The sequence below is a fragment of the Equus quagga genome, chromosome 1 (assembly GCF_021613505.1).
Source record: "Equus quagga isolate Etosha38 chromosome 1, UCLA_HA_Equagga_1.0, whole genome shotgun sequence".
NCBI classification, from domain to species: Eukaryota; Metazoa; Chordata; class Mammalia; order Perissodactyla; family Equidae; genus Equus; species Equus quagga.
Genome location: NC_060267.1, coordinates 106651487 through 106665688, shown reverse-complemented (window position 1 = coordinate 106665688; position 14202 = coordinate 106651487). Strand labels below are relative to the sequence as shown.

Here is a 14202-nt window from a genome sequence, read left to right as displayed (position 1 = left end):
GTCTTCCTCAGCAAAAAGAGGAAGATTGGCAGTAGTTAGCTCAGGGCTAATCTTCCTCAAAAAAAAAAAAAAAAAAAATGTACTGAGTCCTAACTATGTGCAAGACCCTAGAGATAAAGCAGTGAACAAGAGAGAAGGATTTCCTCCATTGTAGAACTTGCAGTTTCATGAGGGAAAAAAACACCATTATTGGCTGAACTGTCTCTCCCCAAATTTCATATGTTGAAGTACTAACCCCCTCATACCTCAGAACGCGACCTCATTTGCAGACAGGGTTTTACAGAGGTAATCAAGCTATGAGGTCATCAGGGTGAGCCCTAATCCAGTATGACTGGTGTGTTTATAAAAGGGACACAGAGACACACAGAGAGGGAAGAGAACGAGAAGAAACACAGGGAGAAGCCAAGGAGAGAGGCCTGGAACAGATTCCCCTGTCTCAGCCTGCAGGAAGAAGCAACCCTGCTGACAGCTTGATTCTGGACTTCCAGGCTCCAGAGCTGCGACACAATACATGTCTATTGTTTGAGCCTCTCAGTCTCTGGTACTTTGTTACAGCAGCCCTAGTAAACTATTAACACACATAATTAGAAATAATTAGAAATTAATTAATTGCACAACTATTAATAACCATTGTGGCCACCTTATCAAACAGTTAAACTTTCTTATTTATTAAGAAATAATGAATTTATTATTCTTTGCTTTATTATTACTCCTTTCCATTTATCAATTTCTAAAGTACTCGTAGAATATAAACTCCAAGAGGGTGGGCTTTTTGTCTGTCATGTTCAGTCCTGCATCCCCAGCACCTAGAAAGTATCTGGCATACATTAAATACTCAAAAAACTTGTACTGAATAAACAAATAAAAGAGTGCTATGAAAAAGCACAAGATGACCTAAGTACACATAAAATGGAAACCTTACCCTTGCCTAGGAGATCACAGAGGGTTTTCCATGGAAATTGCAATGAAGCTGACTAAGAGTTGGGAAAGTGGATGGGGCCCCAGATGCAATTAAGAGAAGGAGACAATTCTAGACAAAGAGAGGAGAGGGTAACAAAGGCTCTGAAGCAGCAAAGAACTTGATAAAGGAGGTAAAAGATAACCAGAGTGGCCAGAATATAAGGAGTAAGGGAAGAGAAGAGGCTAGAGGTAGGCAAGTCCAGATACAGGAAATGGTGGATTTTATAAACTATTTTAAAGGGTACTGGAAAGTTTTTGATAATGGCAGGGGGCGGCAAGCTAGGAATAGTATGATGAGGAGACTCACCAGTTCTACAAGACCGTCTGGTTTCTGAGTATTAGTGAATCAGGAGGGTCAAGAGTAGATGGGGATGACTAGTTAGGAAGCAATCGTGACGAGCATAGAGGCAGAGATAAGAACAAGAAAATATGGGAAATCAAAAGATATTTAGAAGACAGAGATCGACAGAATAGAATGAACTGAACACGGGCAGGTCAGGAAAGGGACAAATGTTATATATGAAGGATGAGGAACGAGAACAGCAAGACAGTTATTGACAACAATGCTGGAAGGCAGAAGACGATGGAAAAATCTCTTTCAAAATCTGCAGGGAGAATCTTTCCAAACTGAAATTGGACACCCAGTCAAATAATCAATCAATAGTAAAGGTACCATTTCCAGTTATGTATGGTCTCAAGAAATATTCCCCCATATATTTTTTTCCTTAGGGAGTTCCCGGAAAACGTAGTCCACCAAAACAAAGAAAGAAAAGAGGCAGATCTGCATCCTGAACTAATTGAACGGACACAGGAAGGAGGGGAGCAGAATCCCCAGAAGGTTGGTGACAGGAACTTTCAGGACAGCAGTCACAGAGGAGGCCCAAAGAGCAAGCAGAGTAGACTGAAATAGGACAATAGCAGAGGTTGGGGGTGGGTTCCTTCAGGCAAGACGTTCCTGAGAAAATAATGAGTTGAGAATCAAGGTGTTTAAACATATTAGAAAGTGATTCACATTTCTGGTGGAAAGTTTAGAGATAAATTAATACTAGGCAAATAGAAAGCCAAGCAAATAAAAGAAAATTATTAGTTATAGAAAAAACAGAATGTTTTCCTCAAAGGAAATGTAACTGTAGGGGAGGGGAAAATTAATTCTCCCTCCAATCTTCTTAGTTCTTTGCTAGGCCCCTATAACAACAGACAGATTTACAAGAGAAGAACAAACAGAAGTTTAGTAACATGTATACCCCATGTATGTATACATGGGAGATATCCAGAGAAAAATGAGTAACGCTCAGAGGTGGCTTAGAACACTGGCTCAAATACCATCTTCAGCTGGACAAAAAAAAGAAAGATGTTGGGGAGGCACCCACCTCAGAGGATGGGAGGGAGGCATAGGTAGGGGTCAGGATGCATAAAAGAGCTAATCTTCATTTTTCATATTAAAATGTCAATAGAACATTAACATGGAAAACTTAAACACCCCAAGAAATAGCAGAAAGAACAATGTTTTTATAAAAATGAAGATAATCGCCAAAACAACCAAAAGACTTGCCAGTTGTTACCTCTAGGGAATGGAGATGGAGAGAGGCTGGTGCTGGAGGAGGCAGGAAATTTTTGTTTTTTATAATAAGCCTTGTAGAAATATGTGATTTTTTTAAAAAACTACATGCATGCAAAACATTAATAAATATGTTTAAAAGAAGAAGAGATATCAATAGTATATTTGGAGCTTGACACTAAATCAAAATGTATTACTCAACTATAATGCTAAGCACTTAAACTTCAGGAAGTGCCTGAAAGATATGGGGGAAAAAAGCACATATTGAGGTTTATTTTGGAGCCAAATGAATTAATTTAACACGGCCTATTCAGGAAGGTTAAACTCTTTAAAGATGCTTAAACAGTGGGCAATGGTTACTGCATATGTTCTTGCCTGTGCCTAATCCCCATTTTTCTTAGTGCGGCGTAATTGTGCAAAGTCATCCTTTCAGTGGTTTAAATCACTTTTTCTCCATGCAAATTTTCTGGTTTCTTCTCTGTTACAGGCCTTATTTTTGCCAATTCAGTGATCATTTGATATTTTCTATCTCCTGTCTCAAGAAAAATCCCTTTGGCTTCCCAAAAATTGATCACACCATGCTTATCTTTCTAGTAGCAGAGTGCCGACATTTGCTGTTCAGCCTATGGTCCGTGAATCCTCTAAGCTCCCTCTCCCACTCTGGTAAGGCCCAGGCCACCACACCTACAGCTAGTGCCAGTGTACTTCATGCTCCCCCCAACAGATCACTGCTGAACCTGCCCTTCAAAGCTTAACAACTGGAAAAAAAAACAAAATTCTCCCAGTACAACTACAACATACCATGTATGGGATACTCATTCAACAAATATGTATTATCTATCTACTATGTGCCAGGCACTTAAATTTAAATTTAAACTAAAAACCAACCAGCCAACCAAAAAATAACAGTTACCTAATTGACAAAACAGTAATGTGCTAGCCCTGGGAAAGATCTAGACAAAGGCCATTTAAGGGAAAGAAAGTGATAAAGTTGGGATGTTGGTAATAACTAATAAAATGAAAACTGTTTTTTGGCACAAACTTGCAAGCTATAGAAGTAGTGAAATTCTTTACAGAAGTATTGTCATTGAGCGGCTTGAGGACAGGATGGAAAGTCAGGAATGTTTCCATTTTAACCCTGTTTTCTTCTCAGAGATACTTTGAGAGCAACTAATTAATATTTGCAAAGCACTTAGTGATGAGCTCAAAGTAGAATGTTATCACAAAACAAAAAGCATGCACAGAGTTATAAAAAAAAGGTCACTATCTGAGTAAACACTGAACTAAAACTCAGTATCGAGTAATATTAACAAGAAAAGTTTGTATCAAACATTAAAAGTTTTATGTTAAAAATTACTTAAGGTGAAAAACTGCAACCCAAGTTCTTTATAAATAAAGAAAACGTCACACAACTTACGATATTTACTGTGAATTTCATCAATTTCCTTTTCTGTTTGGCCCTTTGTAAAAACCATTACCTAAAATAATTCAAAAATTCTTAATTAAAAATTCAAAAAAGACAAAAACAGAAATTAATACTAGAAACTTTAAAATCTCAAATGTGGATGTTTAAAATAGAAGAAAATTATCCCTCATCTCTGTTTTATGTAGACTTAGGAAGAACAACTCCTGTGTACCTCCCTTGAATATCATAATTAATACACATTTTATACATTCCTTTTTCTCATCAGTAGGAAATGCAACACTGATTCCATTAGAAAATATGAGGTATTAACACAACAATCAAATTTCCTATTTTCAATATTTAATTTTTCACATTAGTTAATACATCAAGTAACACTTGAAACTGCAAGAATGAAAAGGCATTTAGCAGATCATTAATAAGGGAGATCTTCTCGTTGGCCTTCTATCTTTTCCAACCTAATTTCTGTAAGGCTGCTAGACAGGTAATTATATAGAGAAAATGCAGTAACACAAGACTGTACTAAATTTCTAGTTCTACTTCTTAAAATTTTCGACTTGAAAGATCAGAAATCTATTTAAATGATTCATCATAGTCTCCATCTTATAGTTAGCACACAAGTAATAATAAAACCAATGAAAATCTCATTTTTTTCTACTATCTGATTATAAACTTACTTCCCTAAGGTCATTGCTTTCCTTACAAACACATTATCGATGGTCTAGGGAAAAAAGTCTACTTGGAAGAGCCCAAAACACTTCCTCCAGTGTCAAAGGACACAATGACTATTTTCTTCTTTGGTATCCTTTCCTCAAGTTTTGAACCATCAACCTAGAGGAAGGCAACAGTGAAGAATTTTAGGTCTCTGATTCCCTCAATAAGCCCAATAGATACTCAATCCTCATAAACTCTTACAATTACTTAATTTCTCCAATAGAATTGCAGAATGCCAGAGCTAAAAGGGAATCTTAGAGATCACAGAGTTCAACCCTGAGTTTTACAGATGAAGAGCCAAAGGCCCACAGAAGTTAAACAGCTTATTGAACACAACCAGCAGAGCCAGGACCAGTAAGGCTACCTGAGAGACACAGGCTTCTTCCACTCTAACTCACTGACAGACTCTACTTTGGATTGCATTTTGCGCTAGAAGACTAATAAACATGAGAGATTTTTGTGCTAAAAGTGAGCTGCAAGTAAATCATAATATATTAAATGGAAATGTGTTCCAGTACATTTCTCATTGAACAGATTTAATACTGGCTTGCTTTAATTTCAGTAGGGTATTCAACTTTTCTGTCCTTCATTTGTATCCAGATACTGAAATAGACCATCAACATACGCTTTCGTTGAGTTTACTAGCTTCAAGACGCATCCTAGTCTTCTCCATATTTTCAATTTCTTGAACTATTTCAGCAGCTGTCAAAATAAGGACATAAAGCCATTGTTAATTACATGGTTTTGCTCACTGTACTACGGTTACGTAAGCTGTTAACACTAAAGATGGGCGATGGAAATACATGAACTCCCTGTCTTATCTCTATAATTGTTTTGTAAGTCTAAAGGAATTTCAACATAAAAGGTTAAAAAGAAACACTGAACTTTCACACATGCAAACACAGCTTAAAATATAATCAGAAGAGTTTAGTAAAGTCAATTTGCTTTTTCCTTTGAGTATATAGGTATAAACAGGAGTCCCAAGGGAATATGAAAATTAATTTGTTAGTGTGAATTCGATTGTTTGGAGATATCCACTCAAACTCTAATATACTAAATGTAGTACAACAGGCTACTTTTCAAGGAGAGACAAGGCCTACAAATACCAGGAGGAAATGGCCTTGCCTCCAGAACTTTTGTCAGCAGGAGTAGTTACCAATCGCATGCATCAAGGAGAGGTGGAATACACTGTCACACATATAAATATCTTTGAACGCAAATAGCACGGAATTTGCAAACGCTATCTTTCTGCCCCAAAAGCCAACACATTAAAACTAAAATACATATGGTATAGAATAAAAATCTACAATCCTTTACACACATTTATACACAAAAAGACACTATGTCTGGAATTTGCTTCAAAATAGTCCATGGGGGGAGGGGTGTAAATGACAGACGACACAACATTAGGCCTGGGCTGATAACTTTTTAAGCTGGATAAAAGATACATAGGGTAACTCTATACTCTTCACTCTACTTCTATATAAATTTGAAATAATTCCTATTAAAAAGTTTTTTACAAATCCACAGTCCTCAAGAGGATCACTGAAGAATGCAATTACTTCAATTTAAAGTTTATGTTTTTTGAGTACTGAGAAGTACCTTTTGCCTCCTTAATATTACAAAACTTGTAGAAACAAGGTAAACAATGTCTATCTCTGTGCGCATGAACAGCTAGCTTAAACTCACGGTGTAATGGGAATCATGGTATAACAGCAAAGCAAAGGGACCACTTGCATTCTATCTGCTCCATTAAGGCAAGTCTTATTCAACACAGAGAACATCTGCCACACTCTTCTAAGCTATTAAAGAAACTATGTTAGGAGTGGATACAATTTAGGGGCTTAAATCTTTCAGGAAAACTTCTGATTCTGTTCATGATGTAGAGAGCTGGATACAGTGTCACTCACACCCTAACAAGAAAAGGCTAATCTATAAAACCGTAACTTGTCTTGAATCCATCAGAGGTAAGGTCACAGAGCCTGAAATCTAAGGAAAGACAGGTGCCTTAGAGGAGAGAGGAGCCGTGAGCACTGGTTGACAGAAGGCAGTGCACAGGAGAAGGACCGGGACCATCCTACCTCTGGGTAAGACGATTTCGGCTAAACTTTTGATGAAGTACAAAAGGCCAAGTGTAAACCACTATGAAAGTATAAAAATCCTGAGAAGCTCAGACACAGAGGAGTCATACCTATTCCAAGGCTATTTTCTATAGACTTTATTGGGTACTCACAAGAATTACTAGGGAAAGGGCAGGAAACTAGAAAAATATCCCTCCAGGTCCAGGCCTGGGAAATGACAACAGCCCCCACTGCAGTAAAGACATGAAGCCCCACAAGATCTTTAACCCTTAAGAGACAAAAGCACTAGGCCACTGAGAGAAGGTCAGCAAAAGAGCACTGGTAAATTACCCACTGTTGCTGGGGAGAAGGAAACAAACAAACCAACCCTGCAGGAGAGTCAGGAAAGCACCCTGGGCCCAGACCACCAGAGGACCCCTGCCACTTGGGGAGGGACAGGATCACGGAGAGAGCCCCAATCCTGAGACCTAGGATCATAGGGCTTGCCTAACACTGAGGCTAACCTAGAATAAGAGAGAACCGCCCCATGCTCCCTGCCACAGAGCCAGCACGCTCCAAGTGACAAGTAAGAGTAATTGACCACTGTGGGAGAAGCAGCATGGAGAGAGACCCTGTGAAAGACACAGGCTACAGGGAAACTTAAGTGTCAGTGATACAGGGACATAGAAAAAGAAAACAACTTCTGGAAACCCAGCCACCAACCTAAGCATAAGGGATATGAAACTGGTGGTAAACTGAGGACAATCACAGCAACAACAATAAAGTCAAGTCAACCTCACACAATAAAGATCTAGCAAAAGAGGACATATCCATTTTTTAGGCAAAAATACTATTTACTTCAGTGTTAAGGTTCTCACATATAAAGTCTGGCTTTCAACCGAAATTTACAAGATACACAAACAAGCAAGCAAGCAAACAACAATAACAAAACCAAACTCAGATATCACCCAGATGTTAAAACTGTCAGAGATGGAATTTAAAATAACTATGAGTAGGGGCTGGCCTGGTGGCACAGTGGTTAAGTTCACACACTGTGCTTTGGTGGATTGCGGTTTGCCTATTCGGATCCCAGGTGCGGACCTACATACTGCTTAGCAAGCCATGCTGTGGTAGGCATCCCACATATAAAGTAGAGGACGATGGGCACAGATGTTAGCTCAGGGCCAGTCTTCCTCAGCAAAAAAGAAGAGAGTTGATAGCAGATGTTAGCTCAGGGCTGTCTTCCTCAAAAAAAATTAATAAAGTAACTATGATTAACACACTAAAATATCTAGTAGAAAAGATGAACAACATGCTTGAATAGATGGGGCATTTCAGGAGAGAGATAAAACCATCAAGAAGAATAAAATAGAAATGTTAGACATAAAAAACACATTAACAGAGATAATTTGACCCAACTAAGGAAAGAATCAGTGAACTTGAAATGGGATTGATAGTATTGCCTAGACTGAAACAGAGAGGAAAAAAAGAAGGAAGGGAAAAAAACCAGAACAGAGCATCTAAGAGCTGTGGGACAATATCAAAAGGTATAACAAAGATCTAATAGAAATCCCAGAAGAAGAAGAAAAAAGGGAGAAGAAATATTTGAAACCTAATGGCCAGAATTTGCCAAATATAATGAAAGACATCAAACCACAAATGCAAGAAGCTCAAAGAATATAAAAAAAAAAACAAAAATACAATAAGTTACATACACATAGACACACAGAGAAAATTCTGAAGCTAGAGAAAAGAGGCATATTACACAAAGAAAAACCAAGCATCACGTCATGCTTCTCGTCAGTAACTATTCAAGCCAGAAGACAATGACGTGATGAATTCAAGTGCTAGGGGGAAAAAAAACCCTGCCAATCCAGAATTCTATACCAATGGAAATACTTTTCAAAAGATTTTCTGAGACAAACAAAAACTGAGAGAATGTATCATTAGCAGTCCTGTACTACAGAAACTGTTAAAGGGATTCTTCAAGCAGAAGAAACATAAAAACAGAAACCACCTCTCTACGAAGAAATAAAGAGTGCTAGAGATAGTAAAAATGAAGGTAAATATAAAATAGATTTGTATTATTTTTACCTACTCTAAAAGACAGTTGTCTCTTTAAAGGAAAAACAGTAACAGTGTATTGTGTTGACAGCATATGTAAAAGTGATAAAATTCATAACAACAATGGCACAAAGAATTAGAGACTGCGAGTAAACCATCATAAGGTTCTCACACTACAAGTGAAGCAGCACACTATTTCAGCGTAGACCCTGACTGATTAAAGGTGCCTATTACAAACACTATGGCAACCACTAAAACTCTGAAAAAGAAGTAAAACAACAAGCCAATAGTAGAAATAAAATGTAATAATAAAATATAATGCAAAAGAGTAAAGAAAAGGATAAAAGAAAAATCAGATGAAACAAACAGGAAACAACTAGCAAGATGTCAAGTTTAAAACCAATTGTCTCAATAATTAACATTAAAAGTAAACTGTCTAATAGCGCCAATAAGAGACAGAGAACACAGACGGGATAAAAAAGCAAGACCAAACTAAATGCTTTCAACACAGAAAGACATTTTAAATAAAAGACACAGGTTCAAAATAAAGTATGGAAAGAGATGCATCATGTAAATATTAATGAAAAGAAACCTGGAATGGCTATATTAATAAGAGGCACAAGAGACTTCAGAACAATGAATGTTATCAGGGATAAAGAGGGAAATTATATAAAGGGGTCAATTCACCAAGAAGACACAACAATCCTAAATGTGTTTGCACCTAGAGCAGAAATTAAAAATAGATGAACAAGAACTTCTGATTCCCAACAAGATAGATTAGATTCGTTTCTCTTCTCATTTCTCATATTTTTCCCCACTAAGTATGACTAAAAACCCTGGCTACAACAGACAATGAGAAGACAACTCTGAAAGGTAGAAGGACCGGCTAAGGACCTCAGAATTTGAGGACCACCACCATGGTGAGTTCCCTGGATTTTCTTTTTATCTTCTGTATATATCCCAGACTGGAACTCAGAACCACTAACACGTACAGAAAAAAAAAGCCCCAAGAAAAATCTATTTTCTCTAAGCAAAGGACTGTGAAAAGCAGAGATCAGAAACCTTTCTGACAATAGCTGACCAACTCCAGCCAAACACTGCTGCTGCTCTCAGCTCCTGCAGTATCACCAGAGAACAAGAGGGGGTGTGGACTTCCAGCCCCACACCCACCCAGCAGGAGCAGGAGGCCTGAGGCAGGCTTTCCTCTACTGCCAACGCAGCGTCAGTGGAGACCCAGTGAGGAGCCTAGACTTCTACCTCTACCCAGCAGTGGCAGGTGGCACCCTCACCCTTTAACTAGTGATTAGAGGAAGGATCTCAAAGAGAAGAAACCTGGAAAAAAGCATTCTTTAAACCTGCACAGGATATCCTGGACACACCCCTGAACAACTCACATGTGAAACTGTCTAGAATTAATATGTCAAAGGTTTGCAAGCTGAACCACAATGTGGAATACCAGGTGTACAGAGTGGCCCCCACGTAGAAATTAAATGACACAGACAAGAATAACACTGCAAGGGCTCTGAAAACTAAACTGTCATTAGAACCACAGCCCAAGAAGTAGGCCAGGCTCTGCATGCTAAACCTAAACAGGGTGACTGCCTGCTAAAGTAGAATATTTAAACAAGAACTAGAATTTCATACTACATTCAAAATGTCCAGGATACAATAAAAACACTTGTCGTAGTAAGAAGCAGGAAAATCCCAACTTGAACGAGAAAAGGCAATCAACAGAGGCCAACACTGAGATGACTCAGATGCTGGAATTATCTGACAAGACTTTTAAAGCTACCATCACAAAAATGCTTCAGCAAATTAGGAACACTCTTGAAACAAAAGAAAACAAACCTGCTACTGTATGTAATACTTTTATGACAGCAATTGGTTCATTATAAAAATACATCTTTTTTAAAGTAGTTTAAATGTTATACAAGTTATTAATTCCTTGTACTGAGGAGGAGGAACTAAACAACAACAAAAACTGGAAACAAAGTGAAACCAATGAGCCCCACTGTGTTTCAAAGAAATAACATAACCACAATAAAAGGAGGCAAAAAGGAACAAATGAACACAGTATTTGACTGTGTACCCTCAGTCCAGGTGAAGGTGCAGGGGAGAGGAAGGCTGGGTAGAGAGAACTAAAAAGATTCTGAAATGCTTTCTCATAGGTAGGTCTGTTTTGCAGTGCTGTAGTGGTATAGATGCAGCAAGTCTGAGACTATCTTAGAAGTACTACAGAACTGAACAAATTAGTAAATGTGCCAAAGCTACTGGGAGGAAAATTCTCATTGTGGAAAAAAGAAACATGCACAATATGGAAAAAGAAGACCCTTGTGGGGTTGGATTGAGAATAGGCTACCGGCATATTCTCATGATTTCTAATATATATAAGTGTAAACGATTTGTATGTGTACACATACATATAGCATACGTGTGTGTGTACGTATATCCATATCCACATATGCATATGTATATATATGCATATATTCCTGAACTCCATCTGCTGGAAGAGCCTAGAAGCAAAGCTACCAGGTAGCAATGAGCATAGCTAGTAGCCACACCTTGATTTCCCCAAAGAAAGAACCAAAGCTCCAGAGGGAAATGGCTGATTCCAGGGCTGGGAGAGAGAACAAGGTGAGCCTGCACTATCTTGCTCTGCTGGAAATAAGGAAATGGTAAAAAAAAATAATAATAATAATGGAGGCACACCACGAGGACCAGGAATCAGCATAAAGAGGGTCCCACTGGCCAAATCTGGAAAAACATAAATATCAAAATAATTAAGCATGGCAACAAGTTATAAATCTGTGAATCCATATTGATAACAGACGAATAAAGGAAAAAGACAGTAATGGAGTGCTCGTTTTCAGAATCATGGCAAGTGTCAATCAGCAAACATGGAAGGACTGCTAAAGTTAGAAAATCATCATTTTGGGACAGCCCAGTGGCCGAGTGGTTAAGTTCGTGCACTCCTCTCTGGCAGCCCAGGGTTTCGCCGGTTCGGATCCTGGGCACGGACATGGCACCGCTTATCAAGCCATGCTGAGGTGGCATCCCACATGCCACAATTAGAAGGATCCACAACTAAAAATATACAACTATGTACCGGGGGCCTTTGGGGAGAAAAGGGAAAAACAAAATCTTAAAGAAAAAAAAAAGAAAAAGAAAACCACCATTTTGCAACTATCACAGAAAAGATTAGTTTAGGTAAAATTACCAAAGAATGCTAAATATAGGGGCAAAATTTTAGTGAGGTATAGGATATTAACGTCGTATTAAAGTCTCTCTCTCTAGATTTCTTAGTAGAGAGCAGGAAACTATTAGTAGCATGGGGGAAAGTATACAATGGAGGAACTGACAGGGTGATCAAACCTGCCATCACAAATGAGGGGCACAGAAATGTCAAATATCTCTGGATGTGATATTCTCAGAAGGACAAAGCATCACTTATATAGTATTCTGGCCAGGAATGCACAACCTGAATGCAATTATAAGGAAACACCAGACAAAGCCAAAATGAGAAACATTCTATTTTGGAAAAAAAGCAACAACAAAGACTGTATTCTTTTAAAATGCCAAAGTCATAAAAGACAAAAAAAGGCTGAGAAATTGTTCCAGATTGAAAGAGATTGAAAAGATATTACAACTAAATGCAATATGTGAGCCAAAACTGAATCATGTACTGAAGGGAAAAAAATCCATAAAGGCCATTATTGGGTCCACTGCTCAAACTAGAATAGAGAGGATAGATTAAAGTACTGTAACAAAGTTGAATTTACTGAAACTGACAACTGTACTGTGAAAATAAAAGAGAATATCCTTTTTTATAGGAAACACAATGAAGCCTTTAGCAGTAAAGAGTCAAGATTATACAACTTATTCTAAAATGGTTTAAAAGAATATGTGTGAATAAAGATGAACATACACATAAACTTTCATACACACAGCGAGAAACAGTAATTCATACAGCAAATGGGGCAAAACGCTAATAGGTCAATCTGTGTAAAGGGTATGTACATGTTCTTTGTGACAGTGTTTCCATTTTCCCCAGGAGTTCAAAGTTATTTCCAAATAAAGTTTTTTAAAAAGAATGCAAAATTAAGACTTTTTCAGAAAAATAAAAGCTGAGACAATCTGTCTCAACAGCACATCGGCACTACAGGAAATACTAAATAAAGTTTTTCAGGCCAAAAGAAAATGACATCAGATGGAAACCTGGATCTCAACACAGAAATGAAGAATACTCAAAATGGTAAATGTGTAGGCAGAGACTTTCTTTTTTTTTTTATTTTCTTTAAAAGAAAACTGATAGTTCAAAGCAAAAATGGTAACAAGGTATTATGAGGTTTATAACATATATCGAAGAAAACTATGACAACAACAAAAGAAAGGATGGACGTCGTAAGGTCTTACGTTATACACGCAGTAGTATACTATTTGAAGGTAGAAGGTGATAATGCACATGGTAAACTCTAGATTAGTCACTAAAAGAAATTAAACAGAGGTATACGCCACAAGTGGAGACAAAATGGAAAACTACAAAATAATTAATCCAAAACAAAGCAAGGAAACAAAGAAAAAACAAAGAATGGACAGGACAAACAGAAAACAAAGAGCAAGAGGGTCGACTTAAAAGCAAGCAATAATGAAACAAAAATGGTTTAAACTCTACAATTTGACATATATCTTACCAAATTAAATTTAAAAAACAAATCCAGACCACATACTGCTTACAAAAAATCAGACAATATGTTTAAAAAAAAGAGTGAAATAAGATAAATTAGAGTAGCTATATTCATAGGAGATAAAGTAGATTTTGAGATAAGGAACAGTACCAGAGACAAAGACAAATATTTCATAATAATAAATACGTTAACTCCTCAAGAAGACATAACAATACTAAATGTACAGATGCCTAAGGACTGAGCCAAAATGTAAGAAAAACTAGACATATAAAAAGGAAAATGGAAAATCCACATAGCAGGAGATTTCGATAACCCTCTCAGTGACTGACAGAATCAGTGAATATAGTATCAGGAAGGATGTAGAAGACTTGAATATGCTGTCAAGCAACTTTATATACATTTTATAGATTATAACAAGCAAAAAAAGTAAAATTTTCAAGCGTTTATGGGACATTCCCAAGGCAGGCCTAATGCTGAGTTATAAAACAAGTTCTCAGTAAGTGTACAGAATTGGTTAAGTGGAATCAAATTAGAAACAAATAATAAAACAATACCTGGGAACTATCCAAATATTTGGAAACTGAAACACTTCTAAATAACCCATGGGTCAAATAAAAAACTACAAAAAAGACTAGAAAAATATTTTAACTGAATGAAAAGGAAAATACAACATATCAACATTTGTGGATGTAGGTAAAAAAGTGCTTACAGGAAAATTTGTAATTTTAAATACTTACA

The 14202-nt window shown here is 37.2% G+C and overlaps 1 protein-coding gene across 6 annotated transcripts in view; it reads right to left on the bottom strand.

Annotated features, from left to right (window-relative positions):
• Nucleotides 1–14202, bottom strand: part of RAD18 (RAD18 E3 ubiquitin protein ligase) — a 150855-nt gene that overhangs the window by 68389 nt on the left and 68264 nt on the right. For all 6 annotated transcript variants that reach the window (XM_046643122.1, XM_046643205.1, XM_046643282.1 and 3 more), the window contains 2 exons: nt 5281–5357; nt 3936–3996 (listed from right to left, as the gene is read on the bottom strand). In XM_046643122.1, coding sequence (XP_046499078.1) covers nt 3936–3996; nt 5281–5357 — 138 coding nt within the window. The remainder of the gene's footprint in view (nt 1–3935; nt 3997–5280; nt 5358–14202) is intronic.